Below are 15,672 nucleotides of genomic sequence, written 5' to 3'. Positions count from 1 at the left end.
AACCCAACTAATAAGCAATAATAATGAAGACTCTTGACACGTTTCCAAATTGCGTAAAGGTCTTCATTAAGATGCAGCAGCTGTTTATTTTCAGGACCACATGGTCTAGTCAGCGTGATAACAACACAATGGAGAGGGATCAGCAAGACTGCCTTTAGTGGAAAACACCCACATCTTTCTTGTCCACTCTAATGGGTCAGTAAAGAAGAGCTGGAGTTGGAGAATAATTAGAGTAATTTTCCATTTATTTTTTCCTTTCCAGTATGCCTTAGGCTAGGGAGGTCAAATAGATGCTAGAGAGAAAAACTGCATCTGGAACTAGTCTGAAAATAAATATGTATCCCATGAGTGGTGCTGTGTACAATTTGCTTAGCCTTAAAAACTAAGTTTGTCTGCCAGTTGATTGCCTGCTTCATCGAGGAAATCTGCTTAGCCTGTATGATTCTGAGAGCTCTTTTTCTTCAGTTTCAAAATCTGAGGGATGTGAATTAACTGTTTCCCATTTCTTGTTTCTTTCAGCTTTCCCTTTCACATATCAGAGTCATATTACTCACCAGCTTCCTTTTGGCTGGTTTGCAACTAGGAGATTTTTTAGGGAGCGGAGACAAGCTCTGGATTTTCCTGCTGTGTAATGAAACTCTAACAGCCTTGAAATCTTATGGCAGTGCCTGACATAAAATAACACCTGACTCTATCGTGTCCTTCCTTGTGATTCAATGAGATGAATTTAAAAATCTGATATGCTTTCTAGGTAGAGGCATACCCTGTTGCACTCTGTGTGTCAGTGCAATTGTATTTATTCTACCTGCTTTAGTTCATTAGTAGTGCAGTGAATGCTCTGAGACCTTGGCACTGCACATCCAGCTATGAAATATGCATCTTGGGTAATTATTTCTGTTCAAGAACAGCTCGCCAATTCCCTGGTTTTGAATGTATTTCAGCTGATATTGTAAATGAAACACGGTGTTAAGTGGTCTTTTGTTTGCTTTGTCTGGTAGTCTATAAGGAGCCCAGCTGACCTATTTAGTAACACCATATTTCTACATTGATCTAAAGTGGAACATGGTCAATAGTAGACTTTGAGCTTGCTTTGAAAGAGAAGGTGATCTAACTCCTTTACTGGGTTTCTCCTGTCTGCCCCTTGCACATGCACTTTTTCTGAAGCAGAGTCTGCTGCTCAGATAGAAGGCAAAACACAGGCCATGGAGTGTGCGGTGGTTTGAAACCGAGCTCTCGTTGTGTAGCCTGTTGAAGAACAAGATCTGTAGACCCCTTGGGCTCCCTTTTACCTGTATCTCAACATATCTCAACACAGCCAAACTCAAAAGTCCACAACAAATAAAAGTAGGCTCTTAAATATTATATAGGGTATACCTAAACATGGTGTTCTTCTTAATCACAGTTTGCTGTTGTGACTGTGTAGATTCCATGTTGCACATTTTTAACATGGCTTATATTTTCTTCTGCAAAGTATCTGTAGTAAAACTCCTTTAATCCTTCTCAAGTTCTTACAAAACTCAACTGAAGCTCCAAGGAGTAAGGGAATATATTTTGGAGTTTCAAAATTTGCTCCATTTGAAGTGATTGAATTTTTAATTTGAGTCACTGAAAAAGCCTCGTTGAAGAGACACGGGTGACTCAACTGTCTTTACTGAACCAATGGAACAATTACACCAGCTTGAAAGAGTGACTTAAATTTTTTGTACTGCCAAGACCTAAATATCAGCCACATGTCACCTGATGTGTATATTCTACTATTATGATTGGACAAAAGAGTATATACTGCCTCACTTCTGGCTAAAAGAGCAGCAACACTTGGGATTGCTGGGTCTTAGCATTCTTGTTAACATGCACTTTTTAAGCAAGTGTTACTTACTCTATTGATTCAGTATTTTGTCTGTCTTAAAATCAGTTTATCAGGATAAAGGTATAGGTTCTGATTTCTAAATATATATTGGTTGGCCTAAACTATCTGCGAGCCTTGCCTTTGTGTTCCAGTTTCTGCTTCAGTGTACCTTCTGGTCAGGCTGTTCTTAGGATTATACATATGTACAGTTTGCAGAGGGAATCAAGCTTATTGTTAAAATTTCACTTTATTTTGAGATAATCTTGAAAGCACAAGGATTTTTATGATAGGACTTGAGAATCTCACTTGGGTGCTTTGTCATGTACTAAATAGCATAATAGTGCCTGTCTGTGTGTTAAAGTGATGAGAACTATCCTCACCTTTGGCGCTTTCAAACAGTCCCACTTGCAAAATGCGTGGGTAAAACAGAAAATGGATAGTTTGTTTTCTGTGAATCCTGGAGATTGTATTGATTGGAGGCACTTGTAACAGCTCAGCATCCACTGGTCTTGTTGAGAGTCTCTTGCAAGACGAAGGATTGCATAGTATTATTACTTTAAAATGGAGAGTTTGAATGGAAAGAACAAGCTGATAGTAAACTGATATCTTAATCTTATCTCTTGATTTTACTGATACTGAAGGTTTTTAAAAACACTGGTTATCTCTTCTGCGGTTTAGAAAATGTCTTCACAAATTTCTGTCCGTTTGATTTTTGTTTTTACTTTTTCCCCCCCCTCAGGTTCCAACTATGGGAGTCCCCGTCCAGCTCATGCCAACATGAACGCCAATGCAGCTGCAGGGCTTGCCCCAGAGCACATCCCTACTCCGGGGGCAGCTCTGTCCTGGCAAGCTGCCATCGATGCTGCCAGGCAAGCCAAGCTGATGGGGAGCGCTGGCAACGCAACGATATCCACGGCCAGCTCCACGCAGAGGAAACGACAGCAGTATGGGAAGCAGAAAAAACAGGGTACCACCACAGCTACACGGCCTCCCCGGGCACTGCTGTGTCTAACACTGAAAAATCCCATCCGGAGGGCCTGTATCAGCATCGTCGAATGGAAATATCCTTTCTGATGTAAACGGCAAATCATTCGTGCCCATCAGGTGCTATTCAGAAGCGTGGGGAAATCAATACCTTAAGCTGAAAGGCGCTGCTGGGAACTTAAAGTACCTGAATGGTTTTGGATGTCTTAACTGAGATCGTTTAGGCAGGGGGAGGGGGAAGGGAGGAGGATTAGAGCTGAAGCCTTAACTACACCTGTGTGTAAGAAACCACCAGAAGTTTAAATGATGAGGGTTAGGAGTTGAATTCTGCTCTTTTGAAAACACGTGGCCCAGGCTGAAATGGATGGGAGATATTCAAAGTATCTGAGGCCAGAATTGAACTGACTCTATGGGATTGATAGCAGCTGCTGGCTTTCCTTTCCCTTTCTGGGACTTTCATGTGGTTTTTTTGTTTTGTTTTGGTTTTTTTTGTGTTTAAATTTTTGTTTGTTTTTTTTTATTTATTTGTTTGTTTGTGGTTTGTTTTAGTTTGTTTTTTTTTTGTGTGTGTGTTTGGTTTTGGGTTTTTTTAATGGTTGCTTTTTTGCAGGCCCTTAGAGGTACCACCAGTCAACAGCTCTGGTACTTTGAATTTCACACTTTTTTTTTGTTAATCACGTGGCATCACGCTTTCTACAGTATGGAGAAAAGAATGGGGCAAAAGGAGGAGGTAAAAAAATCCCCAAGTTTATGCAGTAAGATTCTGAACCAGGGCTCAGGACTGTTAATTTTATTGGAATTCCACTTAAACGAGTAAGGCTCAGTAAGGTATGGTAAGGGATAATGCTTATCTAGAAGAGGGGAAAAAGAAACACGTTACAGTAATCCTGCAACATGTACAAATGCAGTGCAGAGCCAGATCTAATTGTCTGAACATGAGACAGACTGTGCCACAGACAACAGATAACCACTGACACAGAACTGCCCAATGTAAGGGTCAGTGCTGCTTCCCTGGAAAGCCATGGAGAGCTGGGCCAAGGTTTTAAGTGCAAGGAGCAAAGCCCTTCTAGTCACCCAAGTCTGATCAGTGCAAGCTGGAATTTGAGTATTTGGTGTGAAACACAAACTGAAATAAAATACATCTCCCTTGCATCCCTGAAGGGAAAACAATACTAACCCTAATCACAAGCTAATGGGGTGCTTCAGTAAATACAGAAGAAAATGCATGTTTGTAGGCATAGACAAGCAAGTCAAGGGAAAGTAGTACAGAACTTGGCAGTAGTTAGTATGATAAAAAATGGATTAAGGCATTTAAGATAATATGATAATATTATTCCTTTGGGTGTCTGGTGGGATGTTAGAAAGGTGAAAATAAAAAATGAGTATATTAAATATTGCTGACATAGACATATTTTTCAGATGAAGAACTTGGTAAAAATGCCCCTGTCAATTCTTAGATGTCCTTAAACTACCTGCCTACCTATTCCTTTCTTCTTCAGATGCTGATTTTTAATCCCCTGATTAAGTTTGCTACTTTTTATTGCTTCTGACATAGCTCTGATAGCTTAAGCATATAATGATTGATAGTGACTAACAGGATGAAGCTGAGTATTGGTTTAGTTGCCAGCACCCCAGTAACCACATGCCTTTAGAGAAAGCACAGAGTGACATTTGATAGATGAATAAGATCAGCAATGAATGATGGGAATGATGTGTTGTAAACCAGGATACAGCACTGCTGAGATCAAGAGAGGACCAAACAATGCAATTAAATCAGTCCAAAGATGCTGAAGCTTGCATTTTTTTGGTTTTGTTTGGTTTTGGGTGAGTTGATGGAAGTATTTTTTTTTTTCCAGCAGAACCTCTCATTGCACATTTAGTGTTTATAAACATGAAACACTTCAATGACAAGTAGCAATATCAAAGGATTGTGATAAGGTTTAATTTTATTCTGTATTCTGACTTTTCCTAATTGCTAAAAACTAATGAGGAAAGCTTAGCCTTATTTGCTGAACCACTGAAGTTTAAGCATAATAGATATTAAACAAATATCATACAGTACTTCTGTGGCATTTCTTACCCAAACGTTATAGTGTTAAGAGCCCGAAGGTGCAGTTTCATTTATGAAAAAGTAAAACGAATTAATTGCCTTATTTTGCAAAGATTTAGCTCTGTATTTAATTTTCTGCTTTGTCTGCACTGTATTTGTAGGTGTTATATAATTTTATTTTTACGGTGCAATAAAAAGAAGTAAAAGAAAATATACGTAAACAGTGATAAGTTAATAGATGATAATCCTGCCAAAAGAACAACAACAAAAAATCTAGGAAATAAAGCAATTAAGACCAGGAAAGGCTATGGAAATCCAGGTGTTTAAGCAGTACACATTATATAAACAACCTGAGCTATATACCTGAGAAGACTCACTGATATCACATGGAATCTGCCTGCCCTGACCTGCTTTTGTTCCTCCATAGTATCATATATCTCATACTATTAAAAAGCTTAAGCACAGGAGTCTGGTGATTTTGGAATGCATTGAGTCTTCCATATGTGAAATGTAGAATATATTTGAGTATAAACAGCAGTCAGGTGCCTGGGATTTGTGTTTATCTTGCAGTTCAGCTGCACATTAAAAGATCTTCAGTTTTTTCCTACTGAAGCCTGCTGAGAACAGTAGTCTGCTGACCAAAATCCCCCATACTGTGTTGACATTTGGCAGTGCTGCAGAGCCAGTCCCATGGTAGATAAATTCAGGCTCAAATGCTCTCTGTGGCACAGGTTATGCTTGGCATTCTCCCTGTCCCATCCTGCTCTTCATTCTCCTCCAGAGTACTGGTGAGTTATCCCAGAGCTAACCTCCAGGATATGCTTGCAGGCAACTAAATGTAGACAGACTGTAAATCTGGTCTCTAGTCTGAGTTGGGAGACACTTCACAGCAGCTGAGATCAAGGAGTCCACTGAAGTAGATGAAGTACAGTGCCAACAAACCAGGCAGTAGAAAAATGCCCTTTGAATCCAATGGACAGTCAAAGAACATTGAGGTCGCACAGGATTTCTTTGTTGAACATTCCAAATGTTTGGGGTTTTTTTTTGTTCCCCCTTACAAAGTTGCTGCAAGGTTGAAATGCCCATGAATTGTTGCTGGTTTCTCTATCCTAAGGAACTCTTAACTTCCTGGTGTCCCTAATATACTGTGCAGGCACATTTGTAGTCTCTGTGATGCCAAATAAAATGTGAATAAAAGAAAAAGAAATACTCCCTCAAATAATTTTTAAGCAAAACAAGTATACCTGGCAGTGTAAGCACATTTTGGACAAAGCCTTTTTTTTTTGCCTTAACAAAATTTATCATCTTTTAAGCATCTAGCAATGTATACATGTATTCCTTGGACCCTTACATTTAACTTTGAGATATGAGAGAGTAATCGAGAAAGGGGGAAAAGAAATACTGCAACAACAACAAAAGAAAAAAAATTCCAAAAAAACCCCCAAGGAAACCCAAACCAAAATGTTTGTTAAAATTATTTGAGAATTTGTAAATGCAGACGGAAAAAGACCAAGAGAAACTAATCCCAAGAGGAACAAAGGCAGTCCTTCTAGAGCAGGTTTCTGTTAATAAAAATAGTACAGCCACACTAGAAGGAAAATCGGGAAAATGCAATCTAAATAAATTAAAGAAGAAAAAAACTTTTTAGAAATCTGTGTTTACTCTGGCACGCGACTGGCCTGCACTGCTTTTGACATATTAGGAAGATTCTTGGCTGGAAGCTCCTAAGAGCACTTAAAAAGGCATATGCTTCTTTTCAGAGTATAAGGGGCTTGGAATGCTTTCTTTAAACAGAATTCTTATAATTTTTTTTTTTTATTTTATTTTTGTGTGCACATTTTGGAACAATTTCCTTAACTCCATTCCTCAGACCATTTGAAATAATTATTTTACTGACTATTTTTGCCAATTGTGTGGCCTTAGCTATCTATATCCCCTTTCCAGAAGATGATTCCAATGCCACCAATTCCAATCTGGTAAGTCCTTGATGGTGTTTTGTCTTGCTGTTTTGAAAGTCCTTTTGAAAAGGGATCGTAGAGGCTGTTGAAGCTGGGGAACATAAATATATCCATCAACTATGAGAATGTAATAAAAATTGGGTTTGATTGCTATGTCTTGTTTATTCATGTTAGCACCTGTTACAGCTGAGCTGGATTTAGAAAAGAATGTTCCAAAAATTGTGCAGGTGCTGTGTGTGTGGGGTTCAGGTTAACAAATTTCTGCGTGCTGCAAAAGTGCTTGGTAACTTTTAAACTGCAGGTATTTGGGGAAGAAACCCTTCAATCAGGGATTGTATGGTGGTTTTTGTCTTCCAATGTGCTGTTGTGAAACTGATACTGTCCTCCTCTCAGGTGGTACCCGAGAGCACAGCTTGGTGACTGATTTCTGGGAAGTACATTCATGCTTGCATTTCAGACACGTGTATTTATTTGGTTGGAAAGTGTTTGTGTGATTTGTTTGTTGTTTTTTTTTTTTAGTTATGATTTTTTGGTTTTTTTATTCTTCTCTCATATTGGGGCAATATAGCTTTTCTTCTGTCACCACTGATGCTAGTGTTGGTACTTTGGGATAGAGCTGTCCATATAAAAAGGCAAGAGTGTTTACTTTTGGCTTAGCATGAAGCCATAGCCAAGAATTTTGTCCAGTAAGGGCACAACACAAAACAACTCTGGAACACAGTTCCCTGAATTAGCAGAAAACATTTTTTTCCCCTCAAGTATGTGAACAAATCTCCCATTTGTCTGGTTGAATCAGGATGAAAACTTACTCCCAGAGTTTAGGAGCTGGGAGGTTATTTCCTGATTAAAATTTATTGAGACTTGAGAAATTTTAGAGCAACAGAGAAGAAAAACAAAAGCCAAACTTCCAACTAGCAACAACTGGGATGGCTGACAGACCTTGTAATTCAAAAGATTCATGCTGTTCTTGGAAGTCAGTCATTTGATTAAATATCTCTTGAAGTTTAATAAAACACATTACAAACTTCATGAATTGCTGAAACAGTACTTTTTTGTTTAAAAAAAAGAAAAGGAGGGGGGAGTAAAAAATTTGTAGTTGAATGCATTTGCACTGTAACTCCTTTAAGAAATTTAAAAATAGGAGCAGAAGGTGATAAATGATTGTTAACTAATCTCTATATTCAAAATATACATGAGCTGGTCTTTTTTCTCTTTGGCTGCTCCTTGTTAGCATGACTGAGTGTTTAACAGTGGTGAATTGTGGTATAGATGTTTAAAAAATTTGGTGTGGCACCTCTCAAAAATTACTATCTTTAATAAAAAGCAGATTTAATCGATCCTTTGGTGAAAAAGACAGTATGTTCATTGCATGTTCTGACTTCCAAGGCTGAAAGAGGAAAATGAAGCAGATTTGAAGGTCAGAGGATCACAATTTGTCTTGAGTTTAATTGGGTGTGGGTATTTGCCTTAATTCAGTGAGGGGGCTGCTGGCTAATACTGGGTTGGAAGTATGTTCATAGCTGAATGAGGTATATTGGAACTGTTCTACAATCCAGAAATGTGTGCACCTTGCTATTCTGCATCTGTTTTGCAAGACATCTTTTGCATCACTTGGTCAGTCTATCAAAACACTCGTGTTGTTTGTGAGTTGGATTTAAAAAAACTCAGCCAAATAAGAATTATCATCTCAGGAAAGTTTGGAAATGTTATAGCCTTGAGGATGAGGAGGCATTGTTAATTTATCTAAATAGCTGTTTCGCAGAAGTAGAGGGAGAACAAAGTTAAATGAGGAGTCTGCTTGAGTCCACTTTTTGTTCTTTGTGTCCTAATGGAAAAAAAAAATTAAAAATGGAAAATGAGATGCTAATGTATCCCATGAGGGGCTTGTACTGGTGCAATCAAGGCTCTCTTCTACACTAGAGATCAAACCCTTGAGCTCTGACTGCTCAGTAGCTTTTGGTCCTGTTATCTCTTGTTAGTCTGTGTTTGTGGTCGCTGGATTTTGTGTGTTTTGTGGGTTTGTTGCTGTTGTTTTCTCAGTGATATACATGTCTCTTGGCATGGATATACTGCTGTTGAGAAACACACTTTTGGAGTCATGTGCTGCACTTTGTGAGTAAAGTCCTGAGAAACAGAGAGGGGAAACAGAGGCAAATGGGTGAGATAAGGGTGGAAAAAATGTTAGTTGTGTTTTAGAATGGGATGAAAGACTAGATGAAACTTGGAGTTAAAGGAAAGGTATTCCATAAGGCAGGAACTGTACAAGAGTGGGCCTTACTGTGAGAGCCAAACCATACATGGAAGAGACTAGAAAGAAGCTGGGGTTAATAATATGTTTTGTGTAAAAGCTCATCTCATTCTCACTTCATCTTTTTCATCTTTTTCTACCTGTGAGCGTGTATTTCACAATCGAATTTATTTTGTACCTGTGAAGTCCCTGAGCTCCAAAGGCCTTAATCTGATACAGGCAGTGAGTGTCTGTGTGCAATGTGTGCACAGAGGTGTGTACTGAGCAGAGGTGTGATCAGATGTGTGCAGGATCCTTGTAGGTGCCCAGAAGAAATCATCCCTGTGTGAGAACTCTTGATTCACTTCCATTTTGTAATTTAGTCTTTTTAGGGTTAAAGCTACGGCAGAAACTCCCTCATCCCTGGTTTCCTGAGCCATCCCTAACTTCTTGAGACATGACAAACTTTCTGCAGAAAACATGATGGGCAGTAACTGTTTTACAGGGTCTGAAAGTGGCAGTGCAACAGTTTTCCAATAAGCTGCCACGTTTCCCTTAGGGACTGAATATTCCTCCTCTAAGGTTTTCTTATAACTTTTCAAACAAGGTGACTGAAGGTGAGAAAAGAGAAAGGAATTCTGGATTGTGCGAGTGGCTTCTTTCCTTCTCTGTATAAAAGTAAAAAATGATACCTACATAATGTTTTGATGAATAATTTCTCTGTATGAAGTTCATACGTGTAACCAGCCATTGGTCAAACAGGGCACACATAGTGCTGCATGCCTTCCACAGAAGTCTTGGAGGCTCATTTACCTGTACAAAACCATGTCTCCATTTTAATAAGCTTTATCTGCAAGATGTATTTGATGTGATACCACAGTGATGAGCATTGGAACTAACTACAGAAGAGTCCAGTGAGGAATTCCTTCCCTTTTGCAGGAATTGTGAATAGCTGTTATGTATTACAAGTTTAGGCCAAATACCACACGGATATTCTGACTGTTTCTCTGCAATCTGTCTTCCTATAATAATAATTCCTGCAAATCCTCAAACCATTTTTATCAAGTCTAGGGATGGTAACTTGGACTGTGAAGCACTTTCATTTTCTAAATGCACATTTATACTAAACCTCAAATTCCACATTTTTATGCTGCCTGCAGTGTCTTTGTCACTGGATTTAAGAAAAATGCCAGAACAATATAATATACTCATAATAAATGCTTGAGATTGGCTTCAGCAATTTTTATATGTTACTTCTGCAGTGTGTTCCTGGAAAACTATTGAACTTGCACAAGTGGAGGGGAGTCGTATTATATGCAAAATTTTTTTGACATTAATGAAATTGCTGAGACTTTGTTTAAATTTACTTGTAAAGTAAATTTCTGTGCAAAGAGCCATTGTGTATTAGTGCAGTCAGGAAGATTGGAACTAGTTTGAGGGGAATTAAAGTTAGCCTGCATCAGAGGCTGCAACTGATATGGAGGCTTTCTGCTTTTGTCCGTGCAATTATGTATTAGAACAGAGATAACAGAATAAAACTATAGACTGCCTAAGATAGGAAGCTGAGAGGAAAATGTTTCTGTCACTTTACTGGCAACTGCAAATGGCACAAGCCTGGACAATGTCACAGCATGGTGATAACATAATGAGGTTAAGACCAAAGTTTGCAACACGTTCCAGGGAAGGCAGCTCAGTTGGTTGTTTATGCTTTGGATAAAGAGCAGGAGAATATTCCTAGTGTTGTTTTGATAGCTCTGCTTTCCCTTTCTTGTCCTGATTACAGGAAGGAAATCCTGTTGTACACTAGTTAAATTTAAAAAAAGATCTCTCGTGTTTATATGTGAGCTTATAATGGGATGTCACCCTCAGACTAATTTGTTAAACCTGAAATAGGACCCTGTGAAAGGAAAGATGGGATTTCTACTTGCTTGTTAGTGCTTTTGTCAGTTTGTGTCTGCCTACAGAAAGGGGGCTTGCCTTTCAGGAAGGTATGGCTGCTTTATTAACTGGTGATTATGGTACTATCCACCTGAGCTGGTGATTCATGTATTAAAAAAGAAGAAAGTGTCTTTAGATTTATTTTTTTTTTTTTTGCATTTTCAGCAGGCTGACACAATGCATGTGGATGTGACTATCTATTATGTTTCTATATATTGGCATAACAAACTTAAGCATTTTTTTGTGTCCCTAATTCTGGAGTCACCAGACTGAACAGCCTCTCAATTTTTGCTGTGCAAAGTCAGAAACTGTTAGAGAGCAAAGTGTGGGTGAGAGGGTCAGGAAAAGAAAGGGTGGCTTTTCTGCATAAGGGTGAGGAAGAATACTGCACAAAGGCTTTTGGTTCTGTGATGTCACTGCTATCATGCTCCTGTGTGACAGTTTCCAGCTAGTAAGTGAATAATGAGAGATGCTAACATCAGGGGTGAGGTGCAGGGTGGGATAGAGTGCATACCAAGCTAATAAACTCTGATAGGTTTATTACCTTGGGCCTCGTGCCAGCGCTGCTACAGCTGGGGGAGGTTATAGAACTTGAAAAGTGAGGAATAAGTGACAGAAGCTGGAAGAGGGATGCTGAGGAGTTTGGAATGGGACGGGAGTCAGGATGAGGAGAAGAAAGGAGATTTTGCCAAAAAATCCTTCAGGACTTCTTTTCCAGAAAGATTGTGAATTGCTGTGATTCTAAGGAAGTTAAATATGATGGAGTTTAGGCTCAGCATTTCCCAAAGTTCTCAGAAGTCCTGCCTCTTGCAGAGAGAGGCTGATACTCAGCATGTCTAGGTATAGTGAAACACAGGGTGGAAGAATAAGCTTTGGTTTTGAGAGCAAGATATTCAAGCTGGTCTGCTGGTCCTTGTGTTGGTAAACTCTGTGGCCTTGGATAAATTACTGTCTCAAGTTTCCCATCACACAGACCATTAGAAGAAATGCTGTAGAAAGACTGTCAAGGAAAGAATAAAATCTGTAACAATCAGTTCCAAGACAGTGGTCACTAACTGGAAAAATAAAGGTAAAAAGTAGCATTTTTTTTCCTAACACAGTGATGTAATTTCCTAGGCTTTACTAAGATGGAACTGGTAAAGTGAAGATTGACATCTGTGTTACTAGCAGGACCAAAACTACTGGGTTCCCTGAGCCCTGATCCAATCCCAGCCTTCTGCTTCTCTTTATACCAGTGGCCCCAGTGTCCTCAACCAGTCTGTGCTTCTTTTTGTTTGCCACCCCTTTGCCTGCTCTTGAGATCTCTCATATGTGTGTGTCCCTATTTTTTGTTGCTTTTTAGATTCATTATCTTTGCTTTGTCAAGTAATTTTCCTCCTTCCACTTCAGCTTCTACCAGACCTGTCCCTTTTGCTTTTTCTTTTTCCTTCTAACTTCAGTCTCCCTTCCACAGTGGTTTCATATGTTTCCCACCTGTTTCCTCATTTGATCTCAGTGCTATGTTCACTCAGCTTCAGCTTCCTGACCACTTCTCCTGTTAATTATACTCTTAAATTCTTTTCTGCTCCTAAATCTGGTCTCTGTAATCAAGTAATTAATCCCAGTGCACATTCTAGGCTGCTTCTTTCTGGCTCCGTTCTCAACACATTGGTCTCCTTGTCTGAACCTGTCTCTGGTTTGGCCTTAACTCTTGTTTTGAGATCAGTGTCCTTCCCAATGATGTCTGGATGCCAGCAGTAGAAATACTGAGAGAGCAGCCTCAACTCAAAGCTCAGTTGCTTTATTCCAGCTTGATTCAGAGCAGATGAGAACAGTTATTGTATGGGTCCTTGAAGGCCTCTGTAGCCCTTGTTCAGCTCTGTGGATGTGACTCACATTCTGGTCTGCAGAAGCTGTAAGATCATAGGATCATAGAATGGTTTGGGTTGGAACAGATCTTAAAGATCGTCTCATTCCAACCCCCCTGCCATGGGCTGGGACACCTTCCACTAGACCAGGTTGCTCAAAGCCCCATCCAGCCTGGCCTTGAACACTTCCAGGGATGGAGCAGCCAGCAACCTGTTCCAGTGTCTCACCACCCTCACAGTAAAGATTTTTTTCCTAATCTCTAATCTAAACCAGTTCTCTGTCAGTTAGAAGCCATTCCCCCTTGTCCTGTTGCTACAGCTCCTGATGAAGAGTCCCTCTCCAGGTGTCTATGAAGTCTCCATTCAACCTTTCCTTCTTTAGGCTGAACAGCCCCAATTTTCTCAGCCTGTATTCATAAGGGAAGTGCTTGATTAGTATTTGTAATGGCAGTTTGGGTTTTAAGTCTCAGCAGGTCTCTGAGGAGCCTGTGCAGAGGGAGGTTTTCAAAAGCCAATTTGACCACACTTAAGTGGGTGGGCAAGGCAAAAGATGCAGCCCTGGCACAAAGGCCTGTATTGTGGTGGTCTATATGAATTGTTGTAAAGAATATGTTCACTAAAGGAAATAGTTGTTGAGTATTTTTTATTAAACTAGGATAAATCAGTGGATATTAATAAACTGGTTTTTTTCATACCATGCACAAATGTTCAGCCTGAGACAGAAAGCAACATGGAAAACTCATATGAACTGGTAAAATCACAATTAAAAGCAATTGAAAACAGTATCTTAATAATTGAAAGGGTTGGGTAGCTTTAACAGAAGTAATACTAGAGGTTCACCTCCATTAATATCTTCCATATTAAAACGTAACATGGTGCTTCACTGAAGGAGTGAGATATTGAAAAGTGGCATAATAGGCTTTCAAAATTAAATAATGAATTATATCTAATGCTGTAATGAAATCAAGTACATTTACATTAGGCAGTATGTAACATAATAAAGAAAAGAGGATTAGGAGACCAAGGGGGAAAAGGAGGTTTCAGATATGATTTGAAAGTGAAATATGTGCTTTTGAGGCAAAATTCAACTATTCAAGAAGGGCTGACCTGGTTTAGAGGAGCTGCAGAGGAAGGACCTTTGAATAAACAGCTCTAAGACTGGTAGAAGAAATGGATACTCATGTTCCTTACAGTAAGACCTTAAGTGTAATTTTTGTGTAAGTAGGACTTAAAGAAATAGTAACTTGAAATTTGCAGGTTGTACGGTTCTGTGTAAGTGATTTTGAAATTTTAATTATATATTCTGGTTCTGATTGATGGCAAGTTTATTGGTGTAGTCCAAACATTAAGCCTTTTATCCCATTTCTTTAGACAGCTCTGATTACCATTTTCCCTTTCATTATGTATAGGCTTTCTAAAATCTTTGACTTAACAAGTGTGTTAGATTTTTTTTTTCTTTAGGTTGCAATTATCCTTGTTTATCAATCTCAAGTTCACTGTAGGATTTTTGTGTGTGTGTGTGTGTGTGTTTTGTTTGGGTTTTGTTACTACTTGTTTTACCTGTTCAGGAAAGAGGAAAAAAATGTGGAAGCAGGCCAAATAAGAGTATTTAAGTACTGTTGTTTTCACTGTAGTCTAATTCCTGCCACTGCAAAAGTAACAGTGTCTTTCAAAAGCAGTGGAAATTTCCAAAATGCCAGGTACTTTTTGTATTATTCTCCTTCTGATACAAGTATCCTTGTCATTCTGTAAGTCTGTGGGATGTCAGACTTCTGTTCGTGAGTTCTTCAAAATCCTTTTAATGACATTAGGAAATAAGCATCCAGAAAATCTGGAAATACAATGGAACACATATGACCTTTCGATTCCTTCATGTATAGTTTGTATTATATTACATTCTTGGGTTTTTAGTCAGGCAAACTTCCCACTGACTTCACTGGAGTTCACTTGACTGTCACCCAAATCCAACCACTGATTTAGTGCATGCCATTGAAAAACAATCCTTGGAACACTGGGCTTTGCTGACATCTACAAAATCATTGACTCTAAAGGCAATGCTCCATGTGCTTGTGCAAACTAGAAAAAAACCCCAACAACTTTTCACAGTTCCCTTAGAAATGAAAGAATGGATGTGCTGCTTGCCAAGGGGCGGAATCGCCGAAAGGGAAGAATATGTTTTGTGGGTTCGTCAGAGTTTTGACGGGCTGTTCCTCTCAAGGACAATTCCTATTTTTTCCCCATGTTTTCTAACTCTTAAAGCATGAGGGTCTGTATGTCATAGCAGCTCTTCAGTCCTCCTGGCTGAATGACAGTCTGTACTTCCAAGCAAGCTAAGACCACGCATGAATTTGACCCTTGAGAAATGTGCTGGGCAATTATGATTGAGTTTGCCTACAACCTCGTGGAAGAAAATCTCTTTTCTTCTTGTATGAAAACCATGAAAAGCCTTTACTTAGCAAAGATATTTCTCAGTTAAGATGATGATGTTGGGAGTTGACCAGTTAGGGAAAGACTTCCAGTAAGCAGCACGAAATTAATGTCTCTTCAGTATGTTGCATTTCTGGTAGATGCTGGGAAGTTGGCACAGTGGATTATCTCCTTAAGATATCCTTAGCTAGTTCTGTTTCAGCTAAGCCTAGGCGAGGGAGCTGGACCCTTTTTGGATAACAGTGTTTTTCTAACTTTTTGCTATAACCTTAATAATTTGTGATGATCTGTGGGACACTAAGGAATGCATATTTTGCTCCACTGAGACATTTTAATGGTGTACAGCTTCAGAGTTTTATACGTGTGTGATATAAATTAATGTCTCGGTGCTCACA

At 39.1% G+C, this 15,672-nt stretch overlaps 1 protein-coding gene across 10 annotated transcripts in view; it reads left to right on the top strand.

Moving 5' to 3' along the window:
• Positions 1-15,672, top strand: part of CACNA1C (calcium voltage-gated channel subunit alpha1 C) — a 430,938-nt gene that overhangs the window by 24,724 nt on the left and 390,542 nt on the right. For all 10 annotated transcript variants that reach the window (XM_018080309.1, XM_018080308.1, XM_018080306.1 and 7 more), the window contains exons 2-3: positions 2,586-2,907; positions 6,751-6,856. In XM_018080309.1, coding sequence (XP_017935798.1) covers positions 2,586-2,907; positions 6,751-6,856 — 428 coding nt within the window. The remainder of the gene's footprint in view (positions 1-2,585; positions 2,908-6,750; positions 6,857-15,672) is intronic.

This window comes from Manacus vitellinus, unplaced genomic scaffold (genome assembly GCF_001715985.3).
Source record: "Manacus vitellinus isolate BGI_N305 unplaced genomic scaffold, ASM171598v3 scaffold_5_pilon, whole genome shotgun sequence".
NCBI lineage: Eukaryota > Metazoa > Chordata > Aves > Passeriformes > Pipridae > Manacus > Manacus vitellinus.
Note: the sequence above shows the minus strand (reverse complement) of the source record. Positions and strands in the feature narration are given on the sequence as shown.